The 17,293-nt window shown below is 41.6% G+C and overlaps 1 protein-coding gene across 3 annotated transcripts in view; it reads right to left on the reverse strand.

Annotated features, from left to right (window-relative positions):
- KIAA0753 (KIAA0753 ortholog) overlaps window positions 1-17,293 on the reverse strand; it is a 64,699-nt gene that overhangs the window by 23,804 nt on the left and 23,602 nt on the right. For all 3 annotated transcript variants that reach the window (XM_011958435.1, XM_011958437.1, XM_011958436.1), the window contains 5 exons: window positions 9,355-9,584; window positions 7,433-7,599; window positions 5,796-5,912; window positions 4,633-4,722; window positions 4,306-4,395 (listed from right to left, as the gene is read on the reverse strand). In XM_011958435.1, coding sequence (XP_011813825.1) covers window positions 4,306-4,395; window positions 4,633-4,722; window positions 5,796-5,912; window positions 7,433-7,599; window positions 9,355-9,584 — 694 coding nt within the window. The remainder of the gene's footprint in view (window positions 1-4,305; window positions 4,396-4,632; window positions 4,723-5,795; window positions 5,913-7,432; window positions 7,600-9,354; window positions 9,585-17,293) is intronic.

A 17,293-nucleotide genomic window follows, 5' to 3' on the forward strand; every position in this document is an offset into this window, starting at 1 on the left:
TAGATCTTGATAATTCTACTCATATAAAGTCTGAACAGGCAAAGCTACCTACAGTAAAAGAAATCAAAGCAGCTGCCTCTGTGAGGGATGGGGGTGTGGAGTAGAGAACGACCAAGAAGGACATGTGGGAACTTTCTAGGTTGAAGCACAAATTATCTATCTTGATTAGTGTTTTGGTTACCCAGGGACATACATTTGTCAAAATTCATCGAACTGTACCTTTAAGTTCTTTGCATTTTACTATATGTAAATTATACCACAATAGAAACAATTATTTAAAAAACTAAAATACAAATGGCAACCCACATACTCTGTTTTTGATCAGTAATCACTCCCCCTACATTTAAACATGAGAAGATAGCCAAGATTACTAGGTATCTGAGGAAGGAAAGAAAAAGATTATGTAGGTCAAAAGGCAGGGCAAACGTGTAAATACACTCAGAAAGAGAAGAGCACTGTATCCATAAACAAGGACATGAGACTACTGAGTAAGAGATATTTGGAGAATATAACAGCGCTCTCAACATTTTTTAAATTTTAAAATTTAAACACTGTGGCAGAAATCACAAGCTCAATAGGTTAAATGTTAAAGTTGGAGGAAATCTCCTACTGAGGGAGGGTAGGGGTGGAGGTAGAAGAGGAGAAAGAGAGAAAGAAAACAGGAAGAAACAGATAAGAAGATCAGAGGACCAATCAAGGAAGTCCAACATCAAAGAACAGGAGTTTCAGAAAGAACAGAGAAAACAGAGACAAGAAAAAGAAAAAGTACAAAACAAAGCACGAAACTTCTCAGAATTAAAGGAAATAAACTGCCAGACTGAAAGGTCTACTGATGAATGAAAACACACCCATAATAAGTCCTACCATTATGAATTTGAGCTACCCAGGGGAGAAAGCAGAGTCTGTGAGTCTCTAGAGAAGGATCAAAAGCACTTCCGATTTCTCATTGGAAACAAGACAATGAGCAGAAATGCTCAGATTTTTGCTTCTGAAGAGGTTGAAAAAATGTACTTTCCCCTCTTCTTCCTGTTAATTACAACTAAGAATACGCACACCTAAGAGGATTTGGAGAGAAGTAGAGGAGGCACATCACCTCGGGACACTGGGACCAAAAGAATGACAGAGCAGTGAGCTCTGGGATTTCTCTTGGCCTCATATATCCCAGAGTAGGTAACGGAGAAGCCAGCAACCCAAACACCAACAGGCACAGACAAAAAAGAAGTCTCCAATGCAAATAAAGCCTGCTCACTCTATCAAAAGAACCAAGAAAGGGGCAGTCTAGAAAGATGGAAAACTTAGAAAATAACTGCTCGACTGCAGCCAAACACTGCAGAAAAACCCATGGCCACATGCCAGCAAAGACTGAGTGGAGAGCAAACAAGTACATGCAAAGATGTTCAGAGGTCGCTATACACCCATGAAAACGCCTACAGGAAAGCAGAATGACACCACCATGTGTGGGCAGAAATGCAGAACAACTGGATCCCTCCAACACTGCTGGTGGGAACAGACAGAGCCGCTCTGGAAAACAGGATGGCAGTTTGGAAGAAAACAAAACAAAACACCACTAGCACACAACCCAGCAACTGCCCTCTGGGCATTTATCCAGGAAAAAAGGAAAACTTACGTTCACACAAATACGTGTACACAACTGTTACGGAAACTGTATGCGTAACAGCCCCACACTGGAAAGAACTCAGGTGTTCTTTTTTATTTTTTTGAGACAGGGTCTTGCTCTGTTGCCCAGGCTGGAGTGCAGCGGCATGACCGTGGCTCACTGCAGCCTCGACTTCCCAGGATCAAGTGATTCTCCCACTTCAGCCTCCCAAATAGCTGGGACCACAGGCTCAGATGTTCTTGAAGAGGTACATGGTTAAACTATGGTTTGTTTGTATCCACACCATGAATACTACTCAGCAACAAAAAGGGATGAACCACTGATACATGTGATGAGCTCCATGAATTCCCAGAGAATGATGTAAAGAAAAGAAGTCCCCAAAAGTTACATACTACACAAGTCCACTTATAATAACACTCTTGAAATAACAAAATTATAGACAAGGAGTGCAGATGAATGGTTGCCAGGAGATATTTAGCCAAGCAGTGAATGGGGGTAGGAGAGAAGTGGGTGTGGAAACATGAGGGCTCCTTGGGGGTGGGAAGGTTCTGTATCTGGACTATACCAATGTTAATATCCTGGTTGTAGTACTGAGACGTATTTTCCCAAGAGGCTACCATTTGGGGAAACTGGGTCTTCGTGTGACTCTATGATTACCTCATAGTAAGAAAGTTTAATCAAAAATTTCCAATAAAAATAATCTTCTATACCCAGTAAGGCTACCAGCAAATGGAGAGTAGTAAGGTTTATCAGCAAACAAAGACATTTTCAGACTTGAAAGGTCTGAAAGGATTTATTCCCATTATCCTTTCTCAAGAAGCTAAATTAAGCAGAGTGTGGTGCCCTATGCCTAATCCCAGCACTCCGGGAGGCCAAGGCAGGAGGATCGCTTGAGCCCAGGAGTTCAAGACCAGCCTGGGCAACATAGTGAGACCTTGTCTCCAATGAAAAAAAAAAAAAGAAGCAGTTACATTAGCACGTGCTCCATCAAAACAAGCAAGTAAACTGAAGAAGATTACAACACAATATGGGAGATGGGAGGTCTAAGCCTAGATTCCTGGCTTGTCTTGCCTTTTTGCCGATGAAGTTTCTGCTACTCCCTGCAGACCTGCTGTCTGCTAAGGATACTCATCCCATCCCCACAGTAGCTGACCAGAAAGAGCTGAGAAGCCGTGTGTTACAGCGCAGCCCCTCTCCTGACAAGGCTTCCTCCCGAAGTCCAATGGACCTGGCTCACCGACAGGCCCTCCAGATGGAGGACGCCCTGTGTGTGCAGGACTCACTCCTGACCCTGCTCAGTGACCTCCTGAGTAGGGCACCTACAAATTCTCTTGAAAGCACAAATCAGATTAGGATCCAGACTCTGTTCAACCTGTCTTCCCCTAGGAGTCTTCATCTGATACTACCAGCAACACTGCCCCTTTGCTTGTTCAGTTAGATTTGTGCCTGTTTGTCAGTTTTCAAAATTAAACAAGATATTGTTAGGGATACACACATAGATGACAGATTTATGAAGAAGACTAATGAAAAAATCAACACAAGAATCAGGACAGTGGCTGCCTCTGGTGGGAAAGGACAACTGAGGAGGGATATGCTGGAAACTTCTGTAGCAGTGGCAATGGTTGATTTCTTGGCTTACGATGGTGGTGCGTGGATGTTCATTCTGTAATATTTTGGATGCCATATGTGCATTTAGTATGTTCTTCTATATGTGTGATATGTTTAATTTTTGAAGTAAAAACACACAGAGGAATAAACGGGACACAGAGGATGAAGCTTTTGCTATATGGCCCAAACGACAAGTGCGTAAGAGTCACAGAGAATCAAATTTCAGCACAGCTTAAGGTCACACCTTCTTAGCTATAAATGACCATGAAATGGATTCCCTCAGACAGTAGTGACGATCCCATCACAGAGGGTGTGTGTAAATACACTGGACAGTTCTCAGTGGAGACAGTAGAGAGGAGCCAAAAGCATCAGCTCGGGGCAAAAGATCCTTCAAATCCCAAGATTCTGGGATTGTATGACTTGAAGTCTTTACTACAGACAAAAAGTCTTGGCCTTCTAATGATATACCCACAGCCCTTCTAACCTGAGACTGAACACTACATCATGAATGGTGACAGAATGTACACAGGTTTCAGAGAGTATTCTGTTAATGTGACCACAGGGTGAATTACCAGAGTTGGAAAAATGAGGCAATTGCAGCAGCAGCTGGACTAAATCTTTTAACAAGCTTCTTTACACCGATAGTGCCTACAGTTTCGAAAACACTTATGGAGTCAATAGAAAAAGGGAACCGCATTTGAAAACCATAGCCTGCATTCAAGCTAACACGTGAAACTAAAGTAGCTATATGTTGACTCACATGAGCAGAATATGTATATGCATCATACTAATCTTCTGCCCTTGGAAGGGCTGACATCTGGCTAGAGAAAAGTACCTTTGAGGGCAGTCCAAACAAATACACATAAGACTCTGATCTTTCAGACAGAACTTCTTCACAATTACATATTTTTTTTCAGTTCTCCTCCAAACTCCACATAAAACAGGCATTTCCTAGCAAAAAATATGGTATAATATACAGGTAGACAAGCAAGTATTCATTCATTCCAGGTTGGTTGCTAGATCTCGATCAATTAGAACAGGCAAACATCCACTATTCTTCCTAAGAAGGAAACACATACCTCAATTTTTGGAGTCTATCCATTTCTTCGGCTTTGAGCTCATTCAGTTCCTTTGTTCTTCTAGAAGTTTCAGCATCAAGCCAGTCAAGCCTAGAGAACAGTATCAAGAGTCACCCCAACTCACCTCAAGGCAGAGTAAGGACTTCCCTGAGCTCCAGTCTTGGCTCCCTACTTGGCTTCTTAAGTGACTTCACAGTCTTTTAAGGAGGCAGAAAGCCAATACACATAAGAAGTGTAGCTAGGCCTAAATAATCTCTATTTATCATAACGTATAGAGATGTAGAACAGGCCTGCTTACCTTTTCCTGCCTCAGGAGCAAATATTTACCTCTGTTTTTGCATGTTGTCAATTTCCTTGGCTTTTAATTCTTCTAGTTCCTTTAATCTTTTGGAAGTTTCAGCATCCAGCCAAGCGAGCCTAGCAGACAGTCAAGAGTCAAACCAATTCTGCCTCGACACTGCAGAGTGCCATCATCACAAAAACAGACCAGAAGTCAGGACCCCCACAGAGCACCAATCCTGGCTCTATGAAGGTACTCAGTAGGTAACATAACCTCTCCGTACCCCTAGAGCTCTCCAGAACGTGTTCCAGGTCAAAAAACACTGATGCACAATGCAATGAGAACCTGTCTCCAGGTTCTCAAGAAAACTAGCCATCACTTGTACTTAGGGTTTCTTATTAGACTCAAACAAAACCCTTGCTATACCTTCAAGTTTAGACAAACAGTGAGCCCCCAGGAGCCATACAGGCACAGTGAAGTCAGATAAAAACAAAAAGGAAACGTTAACTGTGAACAACTCTGCTGTATGTAAAAGTGCTTTGATTCTTTGGGTTTAGGGTATATGAATACTGTCAAATTATTTAACGGACTGCTTTCATGTTTGCTTTCCCATAATCGTAAGAACAATTTCAGCCAAACGAATACAGAGACACCTGTTTTCACTGCTCTCTTCCTACAGAATGTTCATCTCATCTCCCATATTGAAATCCTGCCTGTTCTTCTGGTCCTAGTTTAATTTCCATCTCCATCCATGAAGCCTAGACCTCTGCAGCAAGAAGTAACACTCTCTCCTTTCTAAACTCTCTCAGTTCCCAGGTTACATACCATGTTCTATCTTAAATTATAGTTAATTACATAACTTTTCTATTGACTATAAATAAGCAAGGGCTGGGATTATGGCCTTTTTGCCCTTTTTAAAGTCTCCATAGAGCTCGTAACAGTGTCATATACAAAACTAGCAACTGATACATAATTGACACATATATAATTTATGAATGAATAAGAAAAAATAGAAGAGCTCACTATAAGCTATATAGTTTGACTGAAAACTTTAATAAACTACATTTTACGTATTTATTCTATTTTAAAAAATAACCTACATTTTAAATAACCAACTTTAAACATAGGAAAGAGAAGAAAGGGATCACTTCCAAGTCTATGTAAAAGGAGCTCTTTAATTCTCAAAGATCTGAAAAATACCAGCACAAACCTGGCTGCTTCGTGCTCAACAGCACCTGTCAGGTGACTTTCCTCTTGAGGATCTTCTGGCTGGAGAGGCTCTTTTGTGGCATCTCTGGGGCTAGACTTCACCTTTAGCCATGCGGCACTGAAAAAAATAGAAAAGCATACCTTTGTCATCATTCGCTCCGTATCCAATGACTCATCCAAGTAGGTGCCAGCTCAGAGACGACAACAGCATTAAATTAATGGTGATCTGTAGCATGCGGCCCTACGGTAGAAGCTGAATGTGATGAAAAGTAAGATCCTCCTGCACTCAGGCGCAGTGTCAAAGGGGAGAAATTCTCCTTTGCTTCAAAGAAGCCATCACCATTTTAAATGAGAAACAGTGATCAATTACAGAATATTGGGTGAGTGTCAACAAAACTCAGTTACAATATATAGATTTGGATCACTAATCACATTCCATATTATAAGGCAACTCTGTATCTTTATAAGGCCTAACAGCACTGTGAGCCTGGAAGCCTTACCCAGCCTCCTCTACCCACCACACATGCACTCCAAAAGACAGTCCACTGTATATTTGGTTTGTAAGACAAACTTCAACCATTGAGCTTACCAACTGAATGTACATCTCCATATTAATACTTGTATACAAAAATACAGAAAACAGAATAGAGTAATAAAAACAAAAAAAGCACATTATGAAATCAGAAGACCTGATTTTAGGTCTGGCTGTTACATGAATAAGACATTAAATTCTCTAAACATTGTTTCCTTAACTTGAAAATGAGAGTGGATGGATGAGCACAGCCATTCCTTCACATTCATTTGGAATCTTAGGGGGCTTCTCTTCCACCCGGCTGCTCACCCTGACTTCTGATGGCTCCAAAGACAGAACCCTGCAATCACCTATCTTCTCCTTTGTTCTCCCCTGACATGACTGCTTTTTACTTCTTCCTTTTTTCCGTCCCACCTCTTGGGCCTTTCCATTGTGTTTTCAAGAACTACTGTCTCACGGTAAACAAGCTCCCCTTTATCTTCAACCGATTCCCCCAAAGATTATTTCCACCTAACCGGACCCTGCTCCTCTTCTCTCTAACCCTGTGGAATGGCAGCTTCTCATTCTAATGTGCTATGAATGGGGATGACAAGACAGTAACGTCAACATTACCCTAATTGCTCCCTGCAGCTAAGACAGTGTTGGTGAGATCTATATGGCTTTATAGTTCATAATTATCTTGACTTAGGAGTTAGAATTATTTTAATATATTTATTTACTCAGCAAAGATTTACTGAATGCCTACTATGTGTCTAGCACTGGACATTCAAATATAAAAAAGACACAGTCCCTGGCCTCAAGTTACTAGAATCTATTGGCAGAAAAGACAAGTGAAGGGAAGCCCACCATCTTCCATACAATCACACATGTCCTGGTGTTGGGGTGGCCCATGGAAGGGTGTTCCAACCACAGTCAGGCAGAAGAAGGAACCAATAAGCTTCCGGTCAAAGACTTCTCATGTATGACTCACCCAAAAAAGTATTTCTGTTTAATGGAAAACATTAAGGCTACTACTTCATTTGCTCCTTATAAGCTACAGGTTGCCTTTGATATGTGGAGGAAAAAGAGAATCACATACACAAATGGTCCCTTGAGTTTTCACATACCGTTTAGGAGATGCTGGTGGGGATGTGGGGTTTGGGGGTATCCATGGTGCCTTGCGGTCTTTCACAGGCTGCCGGTTCATTTTTAATCTGGATGAAACTGTTGTCTGCTGCACTCTGCTTTTACTGTGAGGTTGGCTTTGTCTACTTCTTTCAGCTTTGAGGAGTCCCTATGAAAGATAAGTAAGAATTATAAAGCCAAACAAGTATCAAAGAAACTATGGTTTCAACCTCTGACTCACTGAAGCTCCAAGTTCTCCATGTTATTCATATATCCATTCAGAAAAACCTGAGTAGAAAGCACTGTGGCAGAAGTTTGGGGGAGGGTGTAAATTTCATTGAAACAACCATGGTAGGGGGCGGGGTGGAGGGTGTGGAATTGAAATCCCTGGCTCTGCCTGACACCTTTAAACATATAGACAATATATAAAATATATTTTTATTTATTTACAATTTGTTTCCTAAACAAAAAAAATTCATATCATATTGTTAAATTATTTTTCTTTTTTCTTTTCTTTTTTTGTTTTTAAGAGACAGGGTCTCGCTCTGATGCCCAGGCTGGAGTGCAGAGGTATGATCATAGCTCACTGCAGCCTCAAACTCCTGGGTTCAAGTGATTTTCCTGCCTTAGCCTCCTGAGTAGCTGGGATCACAGGTGTGAGATACCATGTGAAATAACAGGTTTGGCTAATTTTTTATTTTTTGTAGAGCCAGGGTCTCACTGTGTTGTTCAGGCTGGTCTGGAATTCCTGGGCTCAAGTAATGTGTAAAACATTCTTCGTTAAAATACTTAACCTCTCTGAGCCTTAGGTCTAAATAGAATGAATACAGCTACTTAAAAAATGTTATCGAGAATGAGGCTCTGTCTCTGGAGAAGAGCACCCATTTGAATTCTTACAGGTTCAACCTTGACATCTCGATGATTCATAGCCGCCCCCTGTCATAGAAGTTTGGGAAGAAACAGACTTGATCCTAATCCATTATCTGTCAATAACTTGTGATAAGTGTTAACTCTCCTTTCCTGGAGGCCACCTGAAAATAAACAGATTTGCTACAGAAGCCTTTGGGCAAAGCCACCAAATGTCACCAATACAATAAGGGTATTCGACCAGGAGGTGGTCTTTTGGCCAGTTTTCCACTGACAGGGCCATACGTAATTTTTGAACAGAAGCTTAAAATATAACGTCGTTTTAAACCAAGTTGTACCCTGCTGGCTCCCAAAGCCGTATTAGAAAGCATTCACCCTAGGATGCCCTTTTAATATGCAGTAATTATTACTGATCGATATTTATCTTCAGCAGGAACTAATTTTTTTTTTTTTTCTTTAAGACAGGGTCTTACTCTGTTGCCCAGGCTGGAGTACAGTGGCTCGATCATAGCTCAATGCAGCTTCAAACTCCTGGGATCAAGTGATCTTCCTACCTCAGGCTCCCAAATAGCTGGGACTACAGGCATGAGTTACCACACCTGGCTAATTTTGTTTTTAGTAGAGATAGGGTCTCACTATGTTGCCCAGGCTAGTCTTAAACTCCTGGCCTCAAGCAATCCTCTCGCTTCCCAAAGTACTGGGATGATAGGCCTGAGCCACCACACCCGGCAGGAACCAAATCTTAATCCCCTCAAATCTCACACTTCCAAATCAGAAGCGGAAAAAAACTGAATTTTAAAATCTCCTGCCCAATGAGGATATTGGTATCATATTAGTTAGGATCTTACCAAACCAGGAATAGAAAGAATTCTCTATTCTAGTAACATTATTAAAAATTGTTATTTTTTTGTAAAATATATGAACAACTTAAATAGCCAGACTCAAGGACTGTTAGCATCCAACTGCCTGAGAACTGGCTCCACCGCATACCAGTTTCTGTGGCCTTGACAATGTCACATTAATACAAATGGGCCAAAAGAAAGGAACAATTTCATACTTGCTGTCGTGCTGGCGCCAGAGTATCTTTCTTCCTAAATGGCACATTCTCAGTCACAGGCTTCCTTTTCACTGCTTTTGTTTTTGCCACGGCTAACACCTCGTCTTTGAAGCTTGCACTTTGGTCTAGAATAAATGGTCCTTCTTCCGGAAGGATATCCGCATCTAATACATCAAGCTCACTCTGCAACCTCTGGGTCTCCGGAAGCTCCATATCAGGCTGATACTTATCTACATGGAGATTTTTGAAGAACAAACTGAGGAAAACGCTATTCAAATCAAATCGCTGAGAATGATTATCTATACACAGATAGGCTCCAAATATCTATCCTAGCCCTACTGAGAAGCAGATGTTTTGTTGTCAACACTGTTCCTCCTCCTATGAATATTACTGCAGGTTTATAAGCAGAAACCTAGGTATCACGGTTGACTCCCTGAATCTTCGCTCTCATATTTACTCATTTACCTGGTCCCTTTGATCCTAATTCTAAAATAGCTCTTACATTTATCTCTGCCCTTCCTTCCCTTTTGCTATTACCCAAGGTTAGGCTTGCAGTATCTTGTGACTAGAATAACAGTGTCTCCTAACTGATCTCTTGTTTATCTTCACACTGTCTTCTGGCTACCAAAATTGTTCTTCTCAAATGTAATATTTAAAAGTCACTTCTGGCCAGGTATGGTGGCTCACGCCTGTAATCCCAACACTTTGGAAGGCCGAGGTGGGCGGATCACCTGAGGTCAGGAGTTCGAGACCAGCCTGGCCAACATGGTGAAACCCCATCTCTACTAAAACTACAAAAATTAGCCGGGCGTGGTGGCAGCCACCTGTAATCCCAGGTACTCGGGAGGCTGAGGCAAGAGAATCATTTGAACCCGGGAGGCAGAGGTTGCAGTAAGCTGTGATTGCACCACTGCACTCCAGCCTGGGCAACAGAGTGAGACTCCATCTCAAAAATATAAATAAATAAATAAATAAATAAATAAATGTCACTTCTATACTCAAAACCTTCAATGGGTCCTAATTTGATAGAGAATAAAGTCTGAACTCCACATAAGACATTCAACCTGCAATGGGAAAGGAAATAAAGCTGTCTTTATTTGAAAATGAGACAATACAGAAAATCAAAGAGATTCTACAGAAAAACTATTACAGCTGAGAAGAGGGGTCAGCAAGGTTTCTGGATATATGAAGACGAAAACAGAAAATCAGTATTATCTACATATATCAAAATAACAGAAAATATAAGAGAAAAAATCTCATTAACATGACAACAAAAACTATAAGGCATGTTGGAAGAAATCTAATGACAGAGGTATAAGGCTTTTACAGAAAAATTTAAAAGGTAAAGGACATGAAAGACAATCTAAATAAATTGTTTTCATGAATGAATAGACCATAAAGATATCAGTTCTCCCCCCAAATAATCCATAATTTCAAACGCATATTCAATCAAAGCCCTAACAGATTTTTTTTCAAGGATCTAAATAAGTTGATCCAAAATTCAAACAGAGTAAAATCCCAATAGCCCAAATAATTTTGAAGAACAACCAACAAAGTGGGGAGTTGGTGGAGGCAGCAGTCTTACTTGACCAAAGATAAAAGTCTTAGTGAGAAAACATTAAAGGCAGTGTGGGAGTGATGCAAACACAGGCAGAAATCAATGAGACTTCACGGATGTGACAAAGACAGCATGATAACTCAGTGAGTATGAACTAGATTATTCAAAAAACAGTGCTAAGACCACTAGCATCCATAGAGAAAAAAATAAAACAGAATCCTTGCCTTGCATTGGACACTTAAAGTCTAAAAGGAATGAAGACCTAAATGTGGAAAGAAAACTTTAAAACTTTAATTAGAAAATACACGAGACAATCAGTATGACACCAGGGCAGAAGTGACTTTCTTAAGCTCAAATGTAATACTGACATATTTGAACTTAATTGAACTAAACTACAACTCCCACTTGACAAAAAGACATCCTTCAAGTCAACAGACAAGCCAAAGTCCGGAAGTAGATCTCTGCATAACTAACATAGGACCAATATCCAGACTAGATAAAGAACTTCTACAAGACTATAAGACAAACAATCCAATAGAGAAACAGACAAAGGATAGAAACTGGCAATTTAGACAGAAAATCTGAATTGTCAATAAAAATATGAAAAGATGATTGACTTCACTAGAATCAAAAATATTCAAACAATGAGGTATTTTAAATCCATAAAAAGATGTGGAAAAACAAGTACTCTCACAGACTATTAGCATGGCAGTAAATTCCCCAACTACTTTGGAAAGCAACTTGATTGCTATAGTAAAGTTGAAGATTCCTGTACACTGCAGCCCAGCAATCTCACTCCTACGTATATACTCAGCCTAAAGGAACTCTCACACGTGGACAGAGGAAGCCAGGAACACAGATATTCACTTCACTTCATCACTGTTTATAAAAGCAAAAAACTGGGAAGAACCAAAATATCCATCAATAAGAGCTGAGAAATAAACTATGGTATATTCACATAAGGGAAACCTACACAGCAGTAAAATTAATAAATTAGAATTCATGTGTCAATGTATCAATACAAAAAAAACCTTACAAACGTAAATGGAGGGGGTAAGCAAACTGCAAAATGATACGGTAAGATATTTACATAAAACAATACTATATATGACAGATATACAAGCAGTACAAATATAAAAGCAGAACAGGTCTCTAATATAATAACAAGAGTAACTTCTAGTGAGGGAGAAAGAGAATGGAATGAAGAGAAAAATACAAAAGGGGCCTCAACTGTACTGTCATCCGGTTTCACTTTCCTCAATTTCAGTTACCCCTCATCAGCCCTGGGTCCAAAAATATTCAATGGGAAATTCCAGAAATAAACAATTCATACGTTTTATTTTTACTTTTTTATTTATTTATTTTTTTTGAGACGGAGTCTTGCTCTCTTGTCCAGGCTGGAGTGCAGTGGCACGATCTTGGCTCACTGCAACCTCTGCCTCCTGAGTTCAAGCAATTCTCCTGTCTCAGCCTCCCGAGTACCTTAGATTACAGGGTGCATCATCACATCCAGCTAATTTGTATATTTTTAGTACAGACAGGGTTTCACCATGTTGGCCAGGCTGGTCTCGAACTCCTGACCTAGGTGATCCACCCACCTCAGCCTCCCAAAATGCAGGGATTACAGGCGTGAGCCACCGCACCCCGCCCATAAGTTTTAAACTGTGTATCCATGCTGTAGACGCTCCCTGCCTGTTAGTCACCTAGCAGCTGTCTTGGCGATTAGAGGGACTGCCTCGTATTGCAGTGCTTGTGTTCCAGCAACCCTTACCTGCCTTCATAATGGCCTCAAAGAGCAACTACAGCGATGCTGGCAATTCAGATATGCTGAAGAAGCTGGAAAATGTGCCCTTTCAGTGAAAAGGTAAAGTTCTCCACTTAATAAGGAAAAAGAAAAAAAAACCATATGCTGCTATTACTAAATCTAGTAAGAATGAATCTTCTATTCATGAAATTGTGAGGAAGGAAAAAGAAATTCAAAGCTAGTTTTGTTGTCACACCTCAAACTGACAAGTTATGGCCACAGTGAGTGATACTTAGGATGGAAAAGGAATTAAATTAGTGGCTGGAAGACACGAACAGAAATGTGTTCCAAATGACAGCAAATGAGTTAGGGCTATCCTCAGTTTTGGGTATCCCACTTTGGGATAAGTTTTGAAACGTATTCCCTTGGATAAGAAGGGACTACAGGTTGAGCATCCCAAATCCCAAAAATCCAAAATCCAAAATGCTCCAAAAGTGGAAACTTTTTGAGCACCAACATAATGCTCTAGGGAAATGTTCACTGGAGCCTTTTGCATTTCAGATTTTCGGGTTTAGGATGTTCCATCGGTAGGTAGAAAGTAAATATTCCAAAATCCAGAAAATGTTTAAATCCAAAGCACTTGTGATTCCAAGTATTTTGGATAAGGAATGCTCAATCTGTGCTGTATTTTATTTCTAAGAAACAAAATTCTGAAGTAATTAAAGCAAAAATGTTAAAATTTATTAAATTTAAGTAGTGGATATACAATATTATTCTTTTTATTCCTTTCTGTATAATTTAAATATTTCACAACAAAGGAAAACTACATTCGGACTACTTTAACAGTCAGTCAAGGGTCAGATTTCCTGTCACTACATCCTTTAATTAGGTACTTTAATTAGGTACTTATCAAAGCTACAGAAGTTACACAGGGGCCGGGCTCAGTGACTCACGCCTGTAATCCCAGCACTTTGGGAGACCAAGGCGGGCAGATCACGAGATCAGGAGTTCAAAACCAGCCTGGTCAATATGGTAAAACTCCGTCTCTACTGAAAATACAAAAAAAATTAGCCAGGCGTGGTGGTGTGCACCTGTAGTCCCAGCTACTCAGGAGGCTGAGGCAGAAGAATTGCTTGAACTCAGGAGGCAGAGGTTGCAGTGAGCTGAGATGGCGCCACTGCACTCCAGCCTGGGTGACAGAGTGAAAGTTCATCTCAAAAAAAAAAAAAAAAACAAGTTACACAGCAAGGAAATATAAATCAGAAGAAAAGAATGGTAAAACTAAATCCTTGGAGGCAGGCAGATCATGAGGTCAGGAGATCGAGACCATCCTGACTAACACGGTGAAACCCCATCTCTACTAAAAATACAAAAAATTAGCCGGGTGTGGTGGTGGGCTCCTGTAGTCCCAGCTACTCAGGAGGCTGAGACAGGAGAATGGTGTGAACCTGGGAGGTGGAGCTTGCAGTGTACGGAGACCGCACCAATGCACTCTAGCCTAGGCAACAGAGCAAGACTCTGTCTCAAAAGAGAAAAACAAAAAAACCCAAAATCGTTGGTCTGTAATTTATTTAACTCCCAAGTTTATATACATCAAAGCAACTCTAACTGTGGGTCCTGATACCTTTCCAGTAATGATTTGCATAAATCAGCATGTAAACACAGCATAAGTTTTAGGAGTGAGTTTGAGGACACTGCTGGTAGTGGGAAGGGAGCCGCCATCCTCATCGCTGACAAGTTACACTAATGGAATTAACCAATGCAAGAACAGTTCTGAAGCTGCGAAAAAACTGCACCAGCCGGGCCGGGCACGGTGGCTCAAGCCTGTAATCCCAGCACTTTGGGAGGCCGAGACGGGCGGATCACGAGGTCAGGAGATCGAGACCATCCTGGCTAACACAGTGAAACCCCGTCTCTACTAAAAAATACAAAAAACTAGCCGGGCGAAGCGGCGGGCGCCTGTAGTCCCAGCTACTCGGGAGGCTGAGGCAGGAGAATGGCGTAAACCCGGGAGGCGGAGCTTGCAGTGAGCTGAGATCCGGCCACTGCACTCCAGCGCGGGCGACAGAGTGAGACTCCGTCTCAAAAAAAAAAAAAAAAAAAAACTGCACCAGCCAACTCTTATGTAAATCACAAGATAGTTGATCAAATCAGGCTCAGGCGTATATTCCAGATGAAGAGTACACGGGGAGGGTTTTCCATCCGAGTGGCTCCCTAGGGTATTTTTTCAGGGGTGGGTGCGGAAGAGAAGACCTTAGGAAATCAGAATGGAAGAAATGGGTAGAGTGATACCTAAGACAGAAACAGGAAAATGTAACCTTCTGAAATCCAGAGAACAAGAAAAAACAACAAATATAAAACAAAACTAGGAGGGCTACCACAACCTTAAGTGTTTTACTCAAGGTTCCCAAGGAGCGGCAGAGCCAAGTCTTCTGGCTTTCGGTCCCAGGTAAGTCCCATTCATTCTGCCTTGTCAGGGACCATAGAGCTGTTCCCCATAAATACATTTTCCAGAGAACTGAAGTTTACTTCTCTATAGCCACGCAAAACTCCTTTGTTTTTTTCTGAGACAGAGTCTCACTCTGTCGCCCAGGCTGGAGTACAGTGGTGCGATCTCGACTCACTGCAACCTCCGCCTCCCGAGTTCACACCATTCTCTTGTCTCAGTCTCCCAAGTAGCTAGGACTACAGGCGCATGCCACCATACCGGCTAATTTTTGTACTTTTAGTAGAGACAGGGTTTCACGTGTTAGCCAGGATGGTCTCAATCTCCTGATCTCATGATCCGCCCGCCTTGGCCTCCCAGAGTGCTGGGATTACAGGCATGAGCCACTGCACCCGGCCCAAAACTCCTTTTAAAATAGCCACCAAAGATTTGTTTTCTTAGTTAGAAAATGCCTAACATAATCTAGCCTTTTCTTAATAACTTAGTGCTATTATTAAAACTAAAAATGCCACCTTAGATTTTTACAGCAGTTAGCAACTAATTTGCCACTTACAACAACTAAGTCAGTCACAAAACACAAAACACACAAAACACACAAAGTATCCTTCCCATTTTATAGATGAAAAAATTCAGATTCAGGCCGGGCACTGTGGCTCACACCTGTAATCCCAGCACTTTGGGAGGCTGAGGCAGGTGGATTACCTGAGGTCAGGAGTCCAAGACCAGCCTAACCAACGTGGTAAAACCCTATCTTTACTAAAAATGCAAAAAATTACCCAGGCAGGGTGGAACGTGCCTGTAATCCCAGCTACTCCAGAGGCTGAGGCAGGAGAATCGCTTGAACTCAGGAGGCGGGGTTTGCAGTGAGCTGAGATCATGCCACTGCACTCCAGCCTGGGCGACAAAGCAAGACTATGTCTCAAAATAAATAAATAAGTAAGAGTCAGACAGATTAAGTCAACCCAGATTCACAAACTGGCAGAGGTGGGACTAGAATCTAGGTCTCCTTGGTCCAAATTTCCCCCCTCTGCCTCCCAGCTTTCCTGCATTTGTTCCTGTAATGAGTTTTAGGTTAGCAGGTTTTCCAGCTTCTCTCTGAAACTGGTCTCCATTTTTCACCAGTCAGCTGATGAGCACCTCAAATCTTCTAACTCATTTAGCAAACACTTCTCTGTTTTGGCCTGGAACGTTCTCTCCGTTTCCTCTAGTCTATCAAAATGAGCTCCCTAGCACCCAGAACTCAAGTTACTATGATTTGCTGCTCAGAAATCTTTTCTTATTCAATTACATTTCTTCATAGAGTCTTTCAACAAGCACTTAAGTGCCTAACTATGTGGCAGATGCTGGGCTCATCATAGAAGATATAAGGACAAATAAATCTGACACCCACCCTCAAAGGAAAGGCTGGCAAAGGCAGACTTCTAAATTAGAAGGAAGACACTCTATTAGTTCTACCTGCCTACCAACGAAGGAGAGCGAACATCCCATTAAAGTATCTAACGGTAAATGAACAAATTAGGTTTTTATTGTAATATAATAAAAAATAAACATCTGGTCTCGAGCCCAGTTTCTGGCCCAGAGCTCCTAAAACCCTTTTAATTTCCCTAGCACTAGGGGCGCTAGGTTCATCTTTTTTTCCTAGTATTTGGTCTTTAACCCCAGTTCCTGACACAGAGCTCTTATCCCTTGGAATTTCCTGGCTAAGGAAGCATTTTTCTTTTTTTTTCTCTAATGAGGTGACTCTTGGAGGACTCCTGGACGGGAGCTGGTCACCAGAAAGATCATGCCATGATTAGAAGCTTGGAACTCCCAGTCCCATCCTCCATCCTACGGGAAGGGGAGAGGGGCTGGAGATTGAGTTCATCATTGATCATGCCTATGTGATGAAGTCTCCATAAAAATCCAAGAACTAGCTGGGTGCGGTGGCTCACGCCTGTAATCCCAGCACTCTGGGAGGCCGAGGCGAGTGGATCACCTGAGGATAGGAGTTCAAGACCAGCCTGACCAACATGGAGAAACCCTGTCTCTACTAGAAATACAAAATTAGCCGGGCAAGGTGGTACATGCCTGTAATCCCGGCTACTTGGAGGCTGAGGCAGGAGAATCACTTGAACTCGGGAGGCGGAGGTTGGGGTGAGCCGAGATCGCACCACTGTACTCCAGCCTGGGCATCAAGAGCGAGACTGTGTCT

This window comes from Colobus angolensis, unplaced genomic scaffold (genome assembly GCF_000951035.1).
Source record: "Colobus angolensis palliatus isolate OR3802 unplaced genomic scaffold, Cang.pa_1.0 Scaffold47, whole genome shotgun sequence".
In the NCBI taxonomy this organism is placed as follows: Eukaryota; Metazoa; Chordata; class Mammalia; order Primates; family Cercopithecidae; genus Colobus; species Colobus angolensis.